Source organism: Procambarus clarkii, chromosome 36, assembly GCF_040958095.1.
Source record: "Procambarus clarkii isolate CNS0578487 chromosome 36, FALCON_Pclarkii_2.0, whole genome shotgun sequence".
Taxonomy (NCBI): domain Eukaryota; kingdom Metazoa; phylum Arthropoda; class Malacostraca; order Decapoda; family Cambaridae; genus Procambarus; species Procambarus clarkii.
In genome coordinates, this window is record NC_091185.1 from 28,594,755 (window position 1) to 28,608,773 (window position 14,019).

General features: G+C 47.3%; 1 protein-coding gene across 6 annotated transcripts in view; it reads right to left on the reverse strand.

Annotated features, from left to right (window-relative positions):
• Nucleotides 1-14,019, reverse strand: part of LOC123756164 (protein tramtrack, alpha isoform) — a 269,736-nt gene that overhangs the window by 126,646 nt on the left and 129,071 nt on the right. For all 6 annotated transcript variants that reach the window (XM_045739240.2, XM_045739237.2, XM_045739238.2 and 3 more), the window contains 2 exons: nucleotides 6,837-7,032; nucleotides 1,962-2,519 (listed from right to left, as the gene is read on the reverse strand). In XM_045739240.2, coding sequence (XP_045595196.1) covers nucleotides 1,962-2,519; nucleotides 6,837-7,032 — 754 coding nt within the window. The remainder of the gene's footprint in view (nucleotides 1-1,961; nucleotides 2,520-6,836; nucleotides 7,033-14,019) is intronic.

Below are 14,019 nucleotides of genomic sequence, written 5' to 3' on the forward strand. Positions count from 1 at the left end.
GCATGCAACAGTGATGGGCACGCGAAAGTGATGGGCATGCAATGGTGATGGGCATGCAACAAGAACGGGCAGGCAACAGTGATGGGCACGCAACAGTGATGGGCATGCAATGGTGATGGGCATGCAACAGTGATGGGCAGTGATGCAACAGGAACGGGCATGCAACAGTGATGGGCATGCAACAGGGATGGACATGCAACAGTGATGGGCATGCAACAGTGATGGGCATGCAACAGGGATGGGCATGCAACAGTGATGGACATGCAACAGTGATGGGCATGCAACAGGGATGAACACGCAACAGTGATGGGCATGCAACAGTGATGGGCAGTGATGCAACAGGAACGGGCATGCAACAGTGCTGGGCATGCAACAGGGATGGACATGCAACAGTGATGGGCATGCAACAGTGATGGGCATGCAACAGTGATGGGCATGCAACAGTGATGGGCATGCAACAGGGATGGGCATGCAACAGTGATGGCCATGCAACAGTGATGGGCATGCAACAGTGATGGGCATGCAACAGTGATGGGCATGTAACAGTGATGGGCATGCAACAGGGATGAACACGCAACAGTGATGGGCATGCAACAGGAATGAGCATGTAACAGTGATGGGTATGCAGCAGTGATAGTCATGCAACAGGAATAAACATACAAGTGGATGGTCATGCACGAATGGTAGACTTGTAAAACCAAGGAGTCAGGCAATACTCGCCAGTGTCGAGCAGCAATAGATAAAGTTAGATGTGAGGGGGGAGAGGGGGATGTCAGTGAAGGAGGCAGCTAGCAGTGAGTGGATCCTCTGTGCAGTTTATATCAACTGTCGGCTGGACAAAGATTGAGCCTAAAGTGCAGTATGTTATATTGATAGCTGCCATGTCTTTCATGGAGATTATGATATGAATGCAAAACACGACGTCCATCTGACTATGGCGGAGATGACAACTCTAGTGTTAGAAAACTTTTTTGTCCTGGTTTAAAGTAATCGAGATTAGTGATCTGTTGTTTTTGCTGACAAGGGACAGTTGTAAACATGATAACTGGTCGGGGAGTGAATGGAAATTATTGTGATATAACTATACAGTTTTAAGCACCTCTTGCTTAAAAATCCTGGAGTCAAAAGGATCGACAGGCCTTGCTCTCGCAGTCCTTATTCGTACCGAAAATAAGGATCTTGGGGACCTTTAAGGACCATTTGCCCTTTCGCTGTGCACGCTGAGCTGCAGCTGTGTTATGATATGAAAGATGTACCTCGGAACTGTTTTTTAAGAAGCATTAACATTTGTGTAACTTGCTTCAGAATATTGTTACTTGTTAAGTTAAACGAATTATGGGATTCAGTTCCTGAACACATTGTGTGCCTCTGTGACTCTTTCCACAACCGCCTACGGGATGGGTATGGGGGGCATAATAAAGAAAGAAATTGAATTGAGCTATGAATTAAGGGCACTTGTGTGTACAGAAACAATAATTAGCAACAAATATCAAAGACAATTTAAAATATAGTGTCATATAATCTGTTGTGCGGGGAGTAGATATCAAGAGAATGTCATGTATATTAGTGATATTGTTCACTCACAAATGTTGCCTGAAATAAATGGATTGGAACGAGCTTTCATTATTTGAATTGTTGACATCAAAAACATTCTTGACATCATCAATTCCCTCACATTTGTTTAAATTTCCATTTACAGCCCCTCGGTCTTCTATCGTGTATCAACAAATGTTTCAGAAAACTGAAAGTTCATTTAACTGTCTGTAATATTGGCTGCATTATTCATTATAGCAACCGAAAAAAATCTGATAAATTTTTGTTTGGTTGCTAAGTGAGAAATCCAGCCTTTGTAAGGTGAGACGCAGCCGGCCGCGTGTTATGTAGACTTACATTAGACACAGCGACACACGATGGTGTTGAGGTATTGAGAGTAATGTAAGACGCAGACTGTTGGCACATACCTTGGTGTCAGCTTCCTTGGTCAGGTCATCGGGCTCTGGGCACTCCTTGGCCTCCTCTACCTCCACCTTAACCTCTGCTTCGCTTCGAGTATCTTCGCCTTCCGCCGCCGACAATGACCCGGCTACCGACCCCACCTCACCCTCAGACTCTTCGCCGGAAATCTTAGGCGGCCGACCGCGCCTTCTCTTGGCGCCGTAAGTGGCTGAGGGTGAAAGTGGCGGCCTCTTAAGTGGTGGCGGGTCGCCAGCGAGCGGCGTTAGGGGTGCCATAGGCACAACTCCAGGCGCCACCCCAGGAGGGGCAGCCCCTGCCATGGCCTGAGGCACAAGGTAAGCTGAAGACGCCGAGGTGGAGTTCTCCAGTCTCTTCTTCTCGTTGACCTCGGTGAGACCTTTGATTCGTAGCGACTCTGCGACGCGCAGGAAGCCCGAGAGGTTGTCTTGGTCGACAGAAACTTCGCCTCTGTACATGAAGTCGAGCAGGTCCCGCATGTCAGTATAGCGCACATCCTTCAGGATCACGATCGGATGCTTGTCTGGATGTGACGCCAACACAGCCTGTTGGAGACACCCACAATCATGTTAAACATTATGATAAATTGGCGTTAAACTGCCGAATGCATACATACACGGGATCAAATCAGATACACAGAAAATGTTCTAAGCTATGTAACAATGCTTGTTCCTGAGCTACGGAGGGAACTTGACCTCACCAAACTGAAAGAAAGAACAGTGAGACATGATAAAGAAATGGTATTTATGAGGAGAAAGCGCTAAGCCACTATAATTATATAGTAGGACATGTTAAAGACACAACTCTATAACAAACTGATCAAGTTGACACATCGTCACACACCCCATAATTTTCCCTGACTTAGGTTATTTTTGTCCTCCTGTGTTCACTTAACGTTCGGCCGTCTGACATTACTTCAACATCTTTGATTTGGTCGCTTCTTCATATGAGATTTGTCAGCGTCTTTTATCCTGAACTCCAGTTTTAGGTTTTACATATGTGTGAGCCTGAAGAGAAGGGAACTATCAGGAGAAAGCGCCAAGCCATTACGAAAGTAACACAGAAAAAATGCGCTTTTCGTTCAAAGATTGATGATTTCTGATTAAAGTTTTTTGTTTACTTCCAAGGCAATTTTCATGACATCAAACAAAACCCTCCATGAAAGAGACCAATATCGTCTATGTTTTCACATGCCCAACTGGGGACTGTCAGCCCCAACGAACTCAATATAAAGGCAAGACATCATCCATTTTGAGGTGCCTAACAGTGAACAAAGAGCAAGGCCCTATCAAGGAACACATAGTCTCTATACATAACCAGACCATCACCAGAGAGATCCTGACAAACAACACCACAATAATCGCAAGATACAGTGACACCAGAAATCTAAACATCAATGAGGCGTTATATATTAAACAAACCAAACCAGCTGTCAGCAACCAACCAGCACTATTCTGGAGAACACGACGGAACACACATCATACTGCTGCAACCATCATGGGGTACATTGAAGATTGGTAAGAAAAAATGATTGATTGATTGATCAATCAATCATTGCTCTAAAGTTTAAGCCAACCAGAAGGTGGCACGGGCATGAATACATGGTAGATTACATACGTGGTAGATTACTTTTTTTTAAATTTTTAGTGAATGTATACTGTGTGCTGAGGTCGCATTTAAATCGTCAGGCTGTTATCGCGGGGGACGATACTGCTTGACAGTGTTTATGAGGATGTAGAAACAATGGACCTATTGGTCTATAAATGAGGTCCTCTATCTTCACCTCATCTCCGGTTATATATCCAGCAGCAAGAAACTACTTAATTTACGGGCTATTCATGCCCGTGTCACCTCTTGGGTGGCTTAATCTTCATCATCAATCACTACTTAATTCCTCCCCCCCCCTTTGCAAATTAAGTGTAAGATGCCTACTCAGTGTATTCGTTGTATGCTCAATATAGCATACATTTCGGAGAGCAGTCTCCAGAACTGCACTTGTATTGATATACAACATTAGTATACCACAGTTTGTCAGAAGAGGAAGAGATGTTATTTCTCATAATGAAGGAAGAGAGAGAGAGAGAGAGAGAGAGAGAGAGAGAGAGAGAGAGAGAGAGAGAGAGAGAGAGAGAGAGAGAGAGAGAGAGAGAGAGAGAGAGGGAGAGAGAGAGAGAGAGGGAGAGAGAGAGAGAGAGAGAGAGAGAGAGAGAGAGAGAGAGAGAGAGAGAGAGAGAGAGAGAGAGAGAGAGAGAGGGGGAGAGAGAGAGAGAGAGAAAGAGAGAGAGAGAAAAAGAGAGAGAGAGAGAGAGAGAGAGAGAGAGAGAGAGAGAGAGAGAGAGAGAGAGAGAGAGAGAGAGAGAGAGAGAGAGAGAGAGAGAGAATTTACTTATGATAGAATGTTATTTATAATTGTTCACACATGGCAGTAAACACAGCGACCATGCCATGTGAACACAGTTTAGCTTGTCCTACGAGAATGAGTACGAGACTTGTTAGGATGGTGCACAATGATGGTCCAGTTGGTGATTAACGCTCGAACCACCACATATAATTGGCACTGACGGGACTTGCACACGGGCCAAGTGGCACTGAAGCCTGGCTCCTCCTTGTAATTATGTCTCCATCAGGAATGTCAGTCAAGATATACATCTACGCTCCATCACTTTTTCCATCATTATGATGTATAATATATATGTAATACGCCTTTCTATCTCCTTAAAAAGTGTTGAACTAATAATCTCCAATGTTTCTTCTGACTCTTAAGTATCCTGATATTGTACACGTTATTACCTTGACCACATTTACAATTTCTCATGACCTCTCATGCCATTGGTTATTTTCCCCTTACTAACTTATCCCTCTTTTCCCATTCCCGGTTGTCCTTCACAAAATCTTTTTACGATGACCTCTGTCAAGACTAGTTTTGTCTAATTAAAATCATACGATCAAGGACAACCAACTTAAGCTACTGAGTCCAACACATTTTAACACAAAAGATCCGTCACTTTACGGTGCTTTAAATATCACTAGAATGCCATAATTAGGACACAATGGTCGACTGCGTTATAAATACGGTGAAATAAATGGGAGGAACGACCATTCACTCCGGACGTCCGTATCCACCTAACAATGGTCGCAGAGTTGGATGTAATTCGATTGGAAAATCAAATCCTCGTGTTTTGCACGAGGCCTCACTCTGACTAGTTCCAGCACCTGGCATGAAGCCTAGGTCTAACCGGTTCCAGTACCTGGCATGAAGCCTAGATCTAATCGGTTCCAGCACCTGGCATGAAGCCGAGATCTAATCGGTTCCAGCACCTGGCATGAAGCCTAGGTCTAACCGGTTCCAGTACCTGGCATGAAGCCTAGATCTAACCGGTTCCAGGACCTGGCATGAAGCCTAGATCTAACCGGTTCCAGGACCTGGCATGAAGCCGAGATCTAATCGGTTCCAGCACCTGGCATGAAGCCTAGGTCTAACCGGTTCCAGCACCTGGCATGAAGCCTAGATCTAACCGGTTCCAGGACCTGGCATGAAGCCTAGATCTAACCGGTTCCAGGACCTGGCATGAAGCCGAGATCTAATCGGTTCCAGCACCTGGCATGAAGCCTAGGTCTAACCGGTTCCAGCACCTGGCATGAAGCCTAGATCTAACCGGTTCCAGGACCTGGCATGAAGCCTAGATCTAACCGGTTCCAGGACCTGGCATGAAGCCGAGATCTAATCGGTTCCAGCACCTGGCATGAAGCCTAGATCTAACCGGTTCCAGGACCTGGCATGAAGCCGAGATCTAATCGGTTCCAGCACCTGGCTTAGAATTAATTGTCAACATAACAATACGAGACCGAGAAAATCAGTTGTAACAATGAGGGGATTTGAACCGAAGTTCAAGTACCAAAATAAGACCCAACTGGTACAAACATAAGAGACCCACCTGCAAGTACCAACATAACAAGAGACCCACCTGGAAGTACCAACACAACAAGAGACACACCTGGAAGTACCAATACAACAAGAGACCCACCTGCAAGTACCAACACAACAAGAGACCCACCTGGAAGTACCAACATAACAAGAGACCCACCTGCAAGTACCAACACAACAAGAGACCCACCTGCAAGTACCAATACAACAAGAGACCCACCTGGAAGTACCAACATAACAAGAGACCCTCCTGGAAGTACCAACACAACAAGAGACCCACCTGCAAGTACCAACACAACAAGAGACCCACCTGCAAGTACCAATACAACAAGAGACCCACCTGCAAGTACCAATACAACAAGAGACCCACCTGCAAGTACCAATACAACAAGAGACCCACCTGGAAGTACCAACATAACAAGAGACCCTCCTGGAAGTACCAACACAACAAGAGACTCACCTGCAAGTACCAATACAACAAGAGACCCTCCTGGAAGTACCAACACAACAAGAGACCCACCTGGAAGTACCAACACAACAAGAGACCCACCTGGAAGTACCAACACAACAAGAGACCCACCTGCAAGTACCAATACAACAAGAGACCCACCTGGAAGTACCAACATAACAAGAGACCCACCTGGAAGTACCAACACAACAAGAGACACACCTGCAAGTACCAATACAACAAGAGACACACCTGGAAGTACCAACACAACAAGAGACCCTCCTGGAAGTACCAACACAACAAGAGACACACCTGGAAGTACCAACACAACAAGAGACACACCTGCAAGTACCAATACAACAAGAGACTCACCTGGAAGAACCAACATAATAAGAGACCCTCCTGGAAGTATCAACACAACAAGAGACTCACCTGGAAGTACCAACATAACAAGAGACCCTCCTGGAAGTACCAACACAAGAGACTCACCTGGAAGTACGGGCTGCAGGCGGAGAGGACGACTTTGTGGGCCTTGAGAGTCATGCCCTCGACCGCGAGCGTGACGTCGACGAAGGACTCACTCTGGAGGAGCTGCTCGAACACCGAGATGATGTTAGACTGGTGGTTGTTCCACCGGAGGCAGAACTGTTGGGGGGACATGGCCATTCTGACGCCCGACGACACCCTGGAATCACAAAACTGAAGTTAGTACAATGGATTGAAGAATGATCTAGTTAAACGTGTTAGGTTAACACAGTATATTGTTCCCTTATCATTGAAATGGTTAATTTGCAAAGGACAACTTGTCCTCTTGAATAGTACATCATATTTTAACATATAAATCCCCAACGGCCATAATGTAACGTATTAGAACCTCAGCGTTTCGCAAAATTGACGTGCTGTTCCGTTTGCTATTCGCGGGTCCTCAGGTTATGTTCTGGCAATTTACTGCATCATTTTCGTGTCGTTGTGAATGTTCGAGAGGACTGGGTGAACTGGGACACCCTGTCGTGAATCACCACTTGAGATCACCACTGGGGTTCACCACAGGTGAATCCAATCATGGGTTATATGTAGTCTCGTCATACAGTTAACTGATATAATTTATTGTTACGGTATAACAAGTATTGTCTAAGCAAAGAGCTACAACGGTTTTCCATCGTACTATTGATTACTCCTATACAAATATAGCAAGTTTGGCTTGCGGTAACTCACTGGCACTCTGACTCGTACCGGCGGCCTGTGGTCCGGTGCTGCTCGTACCTGCCTGTAGGTCTAATCTGGTCTGTGTGTACATTAAAAATATTAAAGCTTCAAGATACAAATACACCTCTGAATTTAATATTCCTGTCAGCCCTGGTGACAGAGTCATTCTTGTTAGGGCTGAAAGAGTCGACAACCCGACTGAAAGAGTCGTCACTAACGCCAATGATCGCCAGGCTGACACGCTAAGCCCAGCAGACTATGAAAGTGCGCTCTTGTCTGACAGAGGTATTAGCCCAGGTGCAAGAGAAGGCCTGTGTGGTAGTGAGACTCGTAAGGGACGACGACAGTGAAAGTCCTGGTCTCTGCCAGTGACGGGCGCGTCAGGCTGATAGACAAGGAAGGCGGCGGCCTCAGTTTATGTTGGGTTAGGATAGCTTGGGTTTCCTTAGGTTACAAGAGTTAGATGATGTAGGAAGATGTAAACCTCAGCAGACGCACATGATGTGGGGATTATGTAAACCTCAGCAGACGATGTGGGGATTCCTAGACCACAGCAGAGCAGCTCGTCGATAAAGGGAGCTATGCAAAGAGAATGGAAGGCAAATTAAAGGGAAAGATCGCCAGGCACCAGAGAGGCAGGTGGGACGGGGTTCGGTACCAGTGAGGTACCGTAGTGTGGGGTACAGTTGATTGGAGTACCGTTGGGTGGAGTGTGGTGATCTTTGTTGCGTTAATGTGGGGAGGGGAACCGAAGGATGGGGGGAGGGGAGAGCGAGTGTTGGGGAGGTTGTGTGAAGCAGCGACACAGGCGGGAGGGGTGAGAGGATGGAGAGACGACGCCCTGACAAGAGTCAACATTACTATCACTCACAAATATCAAGGTTGAGGACGATGCCAGAGTCGTCCAGCCACCGGCCGGGTCAGCGGCTCACTAGACCGGATTTCCTGAGTGTTGGTGAGAGTGTGGGTGTTTGGAGAGGTACCAGGTGTGTGGGAGGTGATGGGTGTTGGGGAGGTACCAGGTGTGTGGGAGGTGATGGGTGTTTGGGGAGGTACCAGGTGTGTGGGAGATGATGGGTGTTGGAGAGGTACCAGGTGTGTGGGAGGTGATGGGCGTTGGTGAGGTACCAGGTGTGTGAGAGATGATGGGTGTTGGGGAGGTACCAGGTGTGTGGGAGATGATGGGTGTTGTGGGAGGTACCAGGTGTGTGGGAGATGATGGGTGTTGGGGAGGTACCAGTTGTGTGGGAGATGATGGGTGTTGGAGAGGTACCAGGTGTGTTGGAGATGATAGGTGTTGGGGGAAACTTTTAGTGGATTTATGGTTAAGAAAATGATTGATGGATCTTGAGATTGTTGGAGACTGTTGATGGTGGAGCATGAGGGAGTACAGTGGGGGGGGGGCCGATACAGCTTACAGGATCCCACATTAGTGGCTCCTGTAAGGAGGGTCTCGGTAGTACAACTCGTTCTCGTCTCGGAATTCCAGGTACGAATTCCGGGCTGGCCAGAAATGTTTGGCCGTATTTCCTATCGCCTAATGCGCCTGTTCACCTAGCAGCAAGTAGGTACCGAGGAGCTACACTCATGTATTCGTATGACAAAGAAGACGCTGAGGTGATGGAGCGACACCCCCGGTGCTGAGGTGATGGAGCGAGACCCCCGGTGCTGAGGTGATGGAGCGAGACCCCCGGTGCTGAGGTGATGGAGCGAGACCCCCGGTGCTGAGGTGATGGAGCGAGACCCCCGGTGCTGAGGTGATGGAGCGAGACCCCCGGTGCTGAGGTGATGGAGCGAGACCCCCGGTGCTGAGGTGATGGAGCGAGACCCCCGGTGCTGAGGTGATGGAGCGAGACCCCCGGTGCTGAGGTGATGGAGCGAGACCCCCGGTGCTGAGGTGATGGAGCGAGACCCCGGTGCTGAGGTGATGGAGCGAGACCCCCGGTGCTGAGGTGATGGAAGAGCTTCAGGGTTGAAATGAATAAAGTAAGAGTCAAAACGAGAATTGCGAGGGAAAGAGAGTAGCAAAATAGGGGAGATGGATATAAACTTTACAGGTCCTGTGAAAGAAACTTTTTGGGTCTTGCGAAACAATCAAGAAAAGAGAGAGAAGAAAAATATAACAAATCTTTGAATTACAATGAATTAATAAAACGAAAATGGGAATTGAAATGAGTAATCTGGAAAGGAAAATACGAGCGAATAATTCTAGTGGAAGTAGAAGAGCAGATAGTCTTAGAAGTAGCCAAAGAATAGTAAAGCAAGAAGAGAAGAGAAAGTCCCAAGTCAGTTGAGACAAGATAATAAAAATAGGAACAATAATACAATTTTTAGTAGTTAATGTGCCAGAAGTAAAGATGGAAATTAAGTCAACAGTCTAATAGGCCAAAAGAAACCGCAACAGGCAAGAAATTAATCAATAATGTTTTATTTTCCATTTACAGGTTGGTAGAGGCGTAAGTTAGTACAATGTTAGACATACAGACGGGAGACTGGGCCACTACTACAAGGATCTTCCACAAAATATGAACAACTGCTGCCGTCAGCGAGTGAGGACAGCATCAGGAAGAACACCAATGACCTCAGAAGGTCATTTTTATCCAGTTCCAGAGTGAACAACTTACTGAGAAATAACTGGCATATACGAGACGGGTTCAGGTATTGCGACAAATAACTGCACCAGGAAGCGCTGAAAGAATAATGGTGGACGTAAAAATAAAATAAAAAGCTCAGACGAGAAAGAAAAATCGTTTAAAAAAATATCGTAAATACCAGACAAGAAGGCCCAGCAAAGTTTCAGTCGATGCACTCAGTTCAACCGAAAATATTAGTAGTGGAAGTGCTATTTATACAAATGAGAACTGAAGTACAAATAATGCAGACGAGCTACGAGAGTGGGCGTTTGAATGATATTCTAAAATTATCGTAAATACACAGGGCGAGCGATGTAACAGGAAAGGTTTTTTCTAAAGAAATTCCTACCTCAAGCGTTCTGTCCCATCCTCCCGGCCCTCACTCCCGCCTTCCCTTCTTCCCTCTCTCATCGCCCTTTCCTACCTCCCAGCTATCCTTTTCTTCCTTCCTCTTTACCCCCTCTTGCTCTCCCTCCCACCCTCTCTCAGTGTCTCCCACCTTCCCTCTCTGCCCCCCACACACACCACTAGCACCATGCTCGGGCACTGATGCCCCGGGCCCTCGAGTACACTGAAGACCACTCACAGCGGCACCTCACACACCACCACAACACCACCAGGTCACCTCACTCCTTCTGACAACGCAGGTTTACGCATGCAGCCATATCTGGTGCCCACCACAGCCGATGGTCACTTGTTTATCTTCACCGCTTGAATCTTATTTCATAAATAGATTTTTTTTCAGTGTATATGGTAAAGTTGTTGACCCGAAGATGCTCTTGATATGATAAACGTCTAAAGTGACGTCTAGGATCGTAGACCAGACAAATCAAAGACGTTGACTCTTAATACGAGAAAGCGGTTAAATCGAATTACTTATTTTTCATTACACCAGTTTGGAAGCTGCTGTCGATACCGTCCACATTAACCTGCATTAATTTTTGGACCCGGATGTAATGTAAAAAACAAAAGTCTTCCAGAGGATAAATCAGTAACTTGACTGACTGTTCGAATATTTCCCCCCCCACCCCATACGAGACCTTAGTCCGAAACAAAGAAAATAATGTTTTAATATTGCTTTGAACAATAGTGGTGAGATGTCATCATCAGCTTGTTGCGTCACATAAGCTCGGTGGAAGAGGTCCATTAGTTTGATGAATCAAGCGTACGCTACCCACCGTGTCACCTGCCACAGACCACGTGGTCACCTGCCACAGACCACGTGGTCACCTGCCACAGACCACGTGGTCACCTGCCACAGACCACGTGGTCACCTGCCACAGACCACGTGCTCACCTGCCACAGACCACGTGCTCACCTGCCACAGACCACGTGCTCACCTGCCACAGACCACGTGGTCACCTGCCACAGACCACGTGGTCACCTGCCACAGACCACGTGGTCACCTGCCACAGACCACGTGGTCACCTGCCACAGACCACGTGGTCACCTGCCACAGACCAGGTGCTCACCTGCCACAGACCACGTGCTCACCTGCCACAGACCACGTGGTCACCTGCCACAGACCACGTGGTCACCTGCCACAGACCACGTGGTCACCTGCCACAGACCACGTGGTCACCTGCCACAGACCACGTGGTCACCTGCCACAGACCACGTGGTCACCTGCCACAGACCACGTGGTCACCTGCCACAGACCACGTGGTCACTTGCCACAGACCACGTGGTCACCTGCCACAGACCACGTGGTCACCTGCCACAGACCACGTGGTCACCTGCCACAGACCACGTGGTCACCTGCCACAGACCATGTGGTCACCTGCCACAGACCACGTGCTCACCTGCCACAGACCACGTGGTCACCTGCCACAGACCACGTGCTCACCTGCCACAGACCACGTGCTCACCTGCCACAGACCACGTGGTCACCTGCCACAGACCACGTGGTCACCTGCCACAGACCACGTGGTCACCTGCCACAGACCATGTACACCAGGCCCCTCAAAGAATGCCACTGACGTGTCTCCAGACAATGAATCAGGAAAAGCCATTATATACCGTCTTGTTCTCTAGTAATTAAGACATAGTCCTTAAGGTCAAAGGTCAGCAAGGAATAATACAACAAAGAACAACATATATTCCGCGTCATACATGTCTACTACAACTGTCTTCGTGTCAATAACGTTCTCGTCCTGCCTTCTGTCAGTGGCAAGTCAATTCTGATATCATGCGAAAAATGTTCTGTTGTATCTTGTAGAAGGTCTCCAAGTTATAACCATCCAAGAGTTCCAGGCTATCGTTAACAGCCGGGGATCACCCGCGACAGCCTGCAGGACGGAGCAGATAACACAAACCATGATAACAAGCACACGGGTGTCAAAGCCGCGTCCGTTTATAGAAAACCATTTACGTTGGCGTGATATCCGGAGCAGGCGTTCAACAAGTGAGGGAGGAGAGCCTGGTGGTGTCAGCACCAGAGATCACGGCCGCGGGAAAGCGCCCTCCATGACACTACAGTAAACATGACAGGTGAGCGTCACTTCTCGCAAAGACATGACACGTGCGTGCCTCGTGTCGCTATGATATGAGCCCGACTCGTTTCGCTATGATATGAGCCCGACTCGTCTCGCTATGATATGAGCCCGACTCGCTATGATATGAGCCCGACTCGCTATGATATGAGCCCGACTCGTCTCGCTATGATATGAGCCCGACTCGTCTCGTTATGATATGAGCCCGACTCGTCTCGTTATGATATGAGCCCGACTCGTCTCGCTATGATATGAGCCCGACTCGTTATGATATGAGCCCGACTCGTCTCGCTATGATATGAGCCCGACTCGTCTCGCTATGATATGAGCCCGACTCGTCTCGCTATGATATGAGCCCGACTCGTCTCGCTATGATATGAGCCCCGACTCGTTATGATATGAGCCCGACTCGTTATGATATGAGCCCGACTCGTCTCGCTATGATATGAGCCCGACTCGTTATGATATGAGCCCGACTCGTCTCGCTATGATATGAGCCCGACTCGTCTCGCTATGATATGAGCCCGACTCGTCTCGCTATGATATGAGCCCGACTCGTCTCGCTTAGCCATTACTGGTATGCACTCACCACCCACACGACAACACTTACGGAACTCACAGCAACACTCGTATAACACACGCAACATACATTACCCACATCAACACCACTACCAAAACATCCACAACACCTACAACAACAATCACAACGACATATACAACAACAACAACATCAATATCCACAACATCGACCCTTAATAAAACTCGTAACAACACACACACTGACACACAAAACAACACCTACAACACCACAACACACAACACATACAACACAACAACACACAACACATACAAATACAACAATACTCATACAACAACACCCACAACAATACACACAACAACACACACAGCAAGACGTGCAACAACACCTTCATCTACACAGGAAACAACACAAAACACCCACAACACCCGAAAAAAAACCCCACAACAACACACTCAGCAACAACACACACAACTATGACAGCCACAACAACACAATAACATCCATACAACCCACACAATAGTACACAGTAACATACGCAACAACACACAAACATCACACGCAAAAACACCCAAAACAACACCCGTAACACACGCAACAAAACCAAAACAATGCACATACAACAGCACACACGACCCCTACAATAATACACATTAAAAACACCACATCAACACACGATACATTCAAAACAACGTGTAACTCCGGCAACAACACTACTAACACCCATAGCAACAACACTTCACAACACACAACACTCAACAAAACACAAAACAAAACCTACAACACCCACACGAGACATGCCT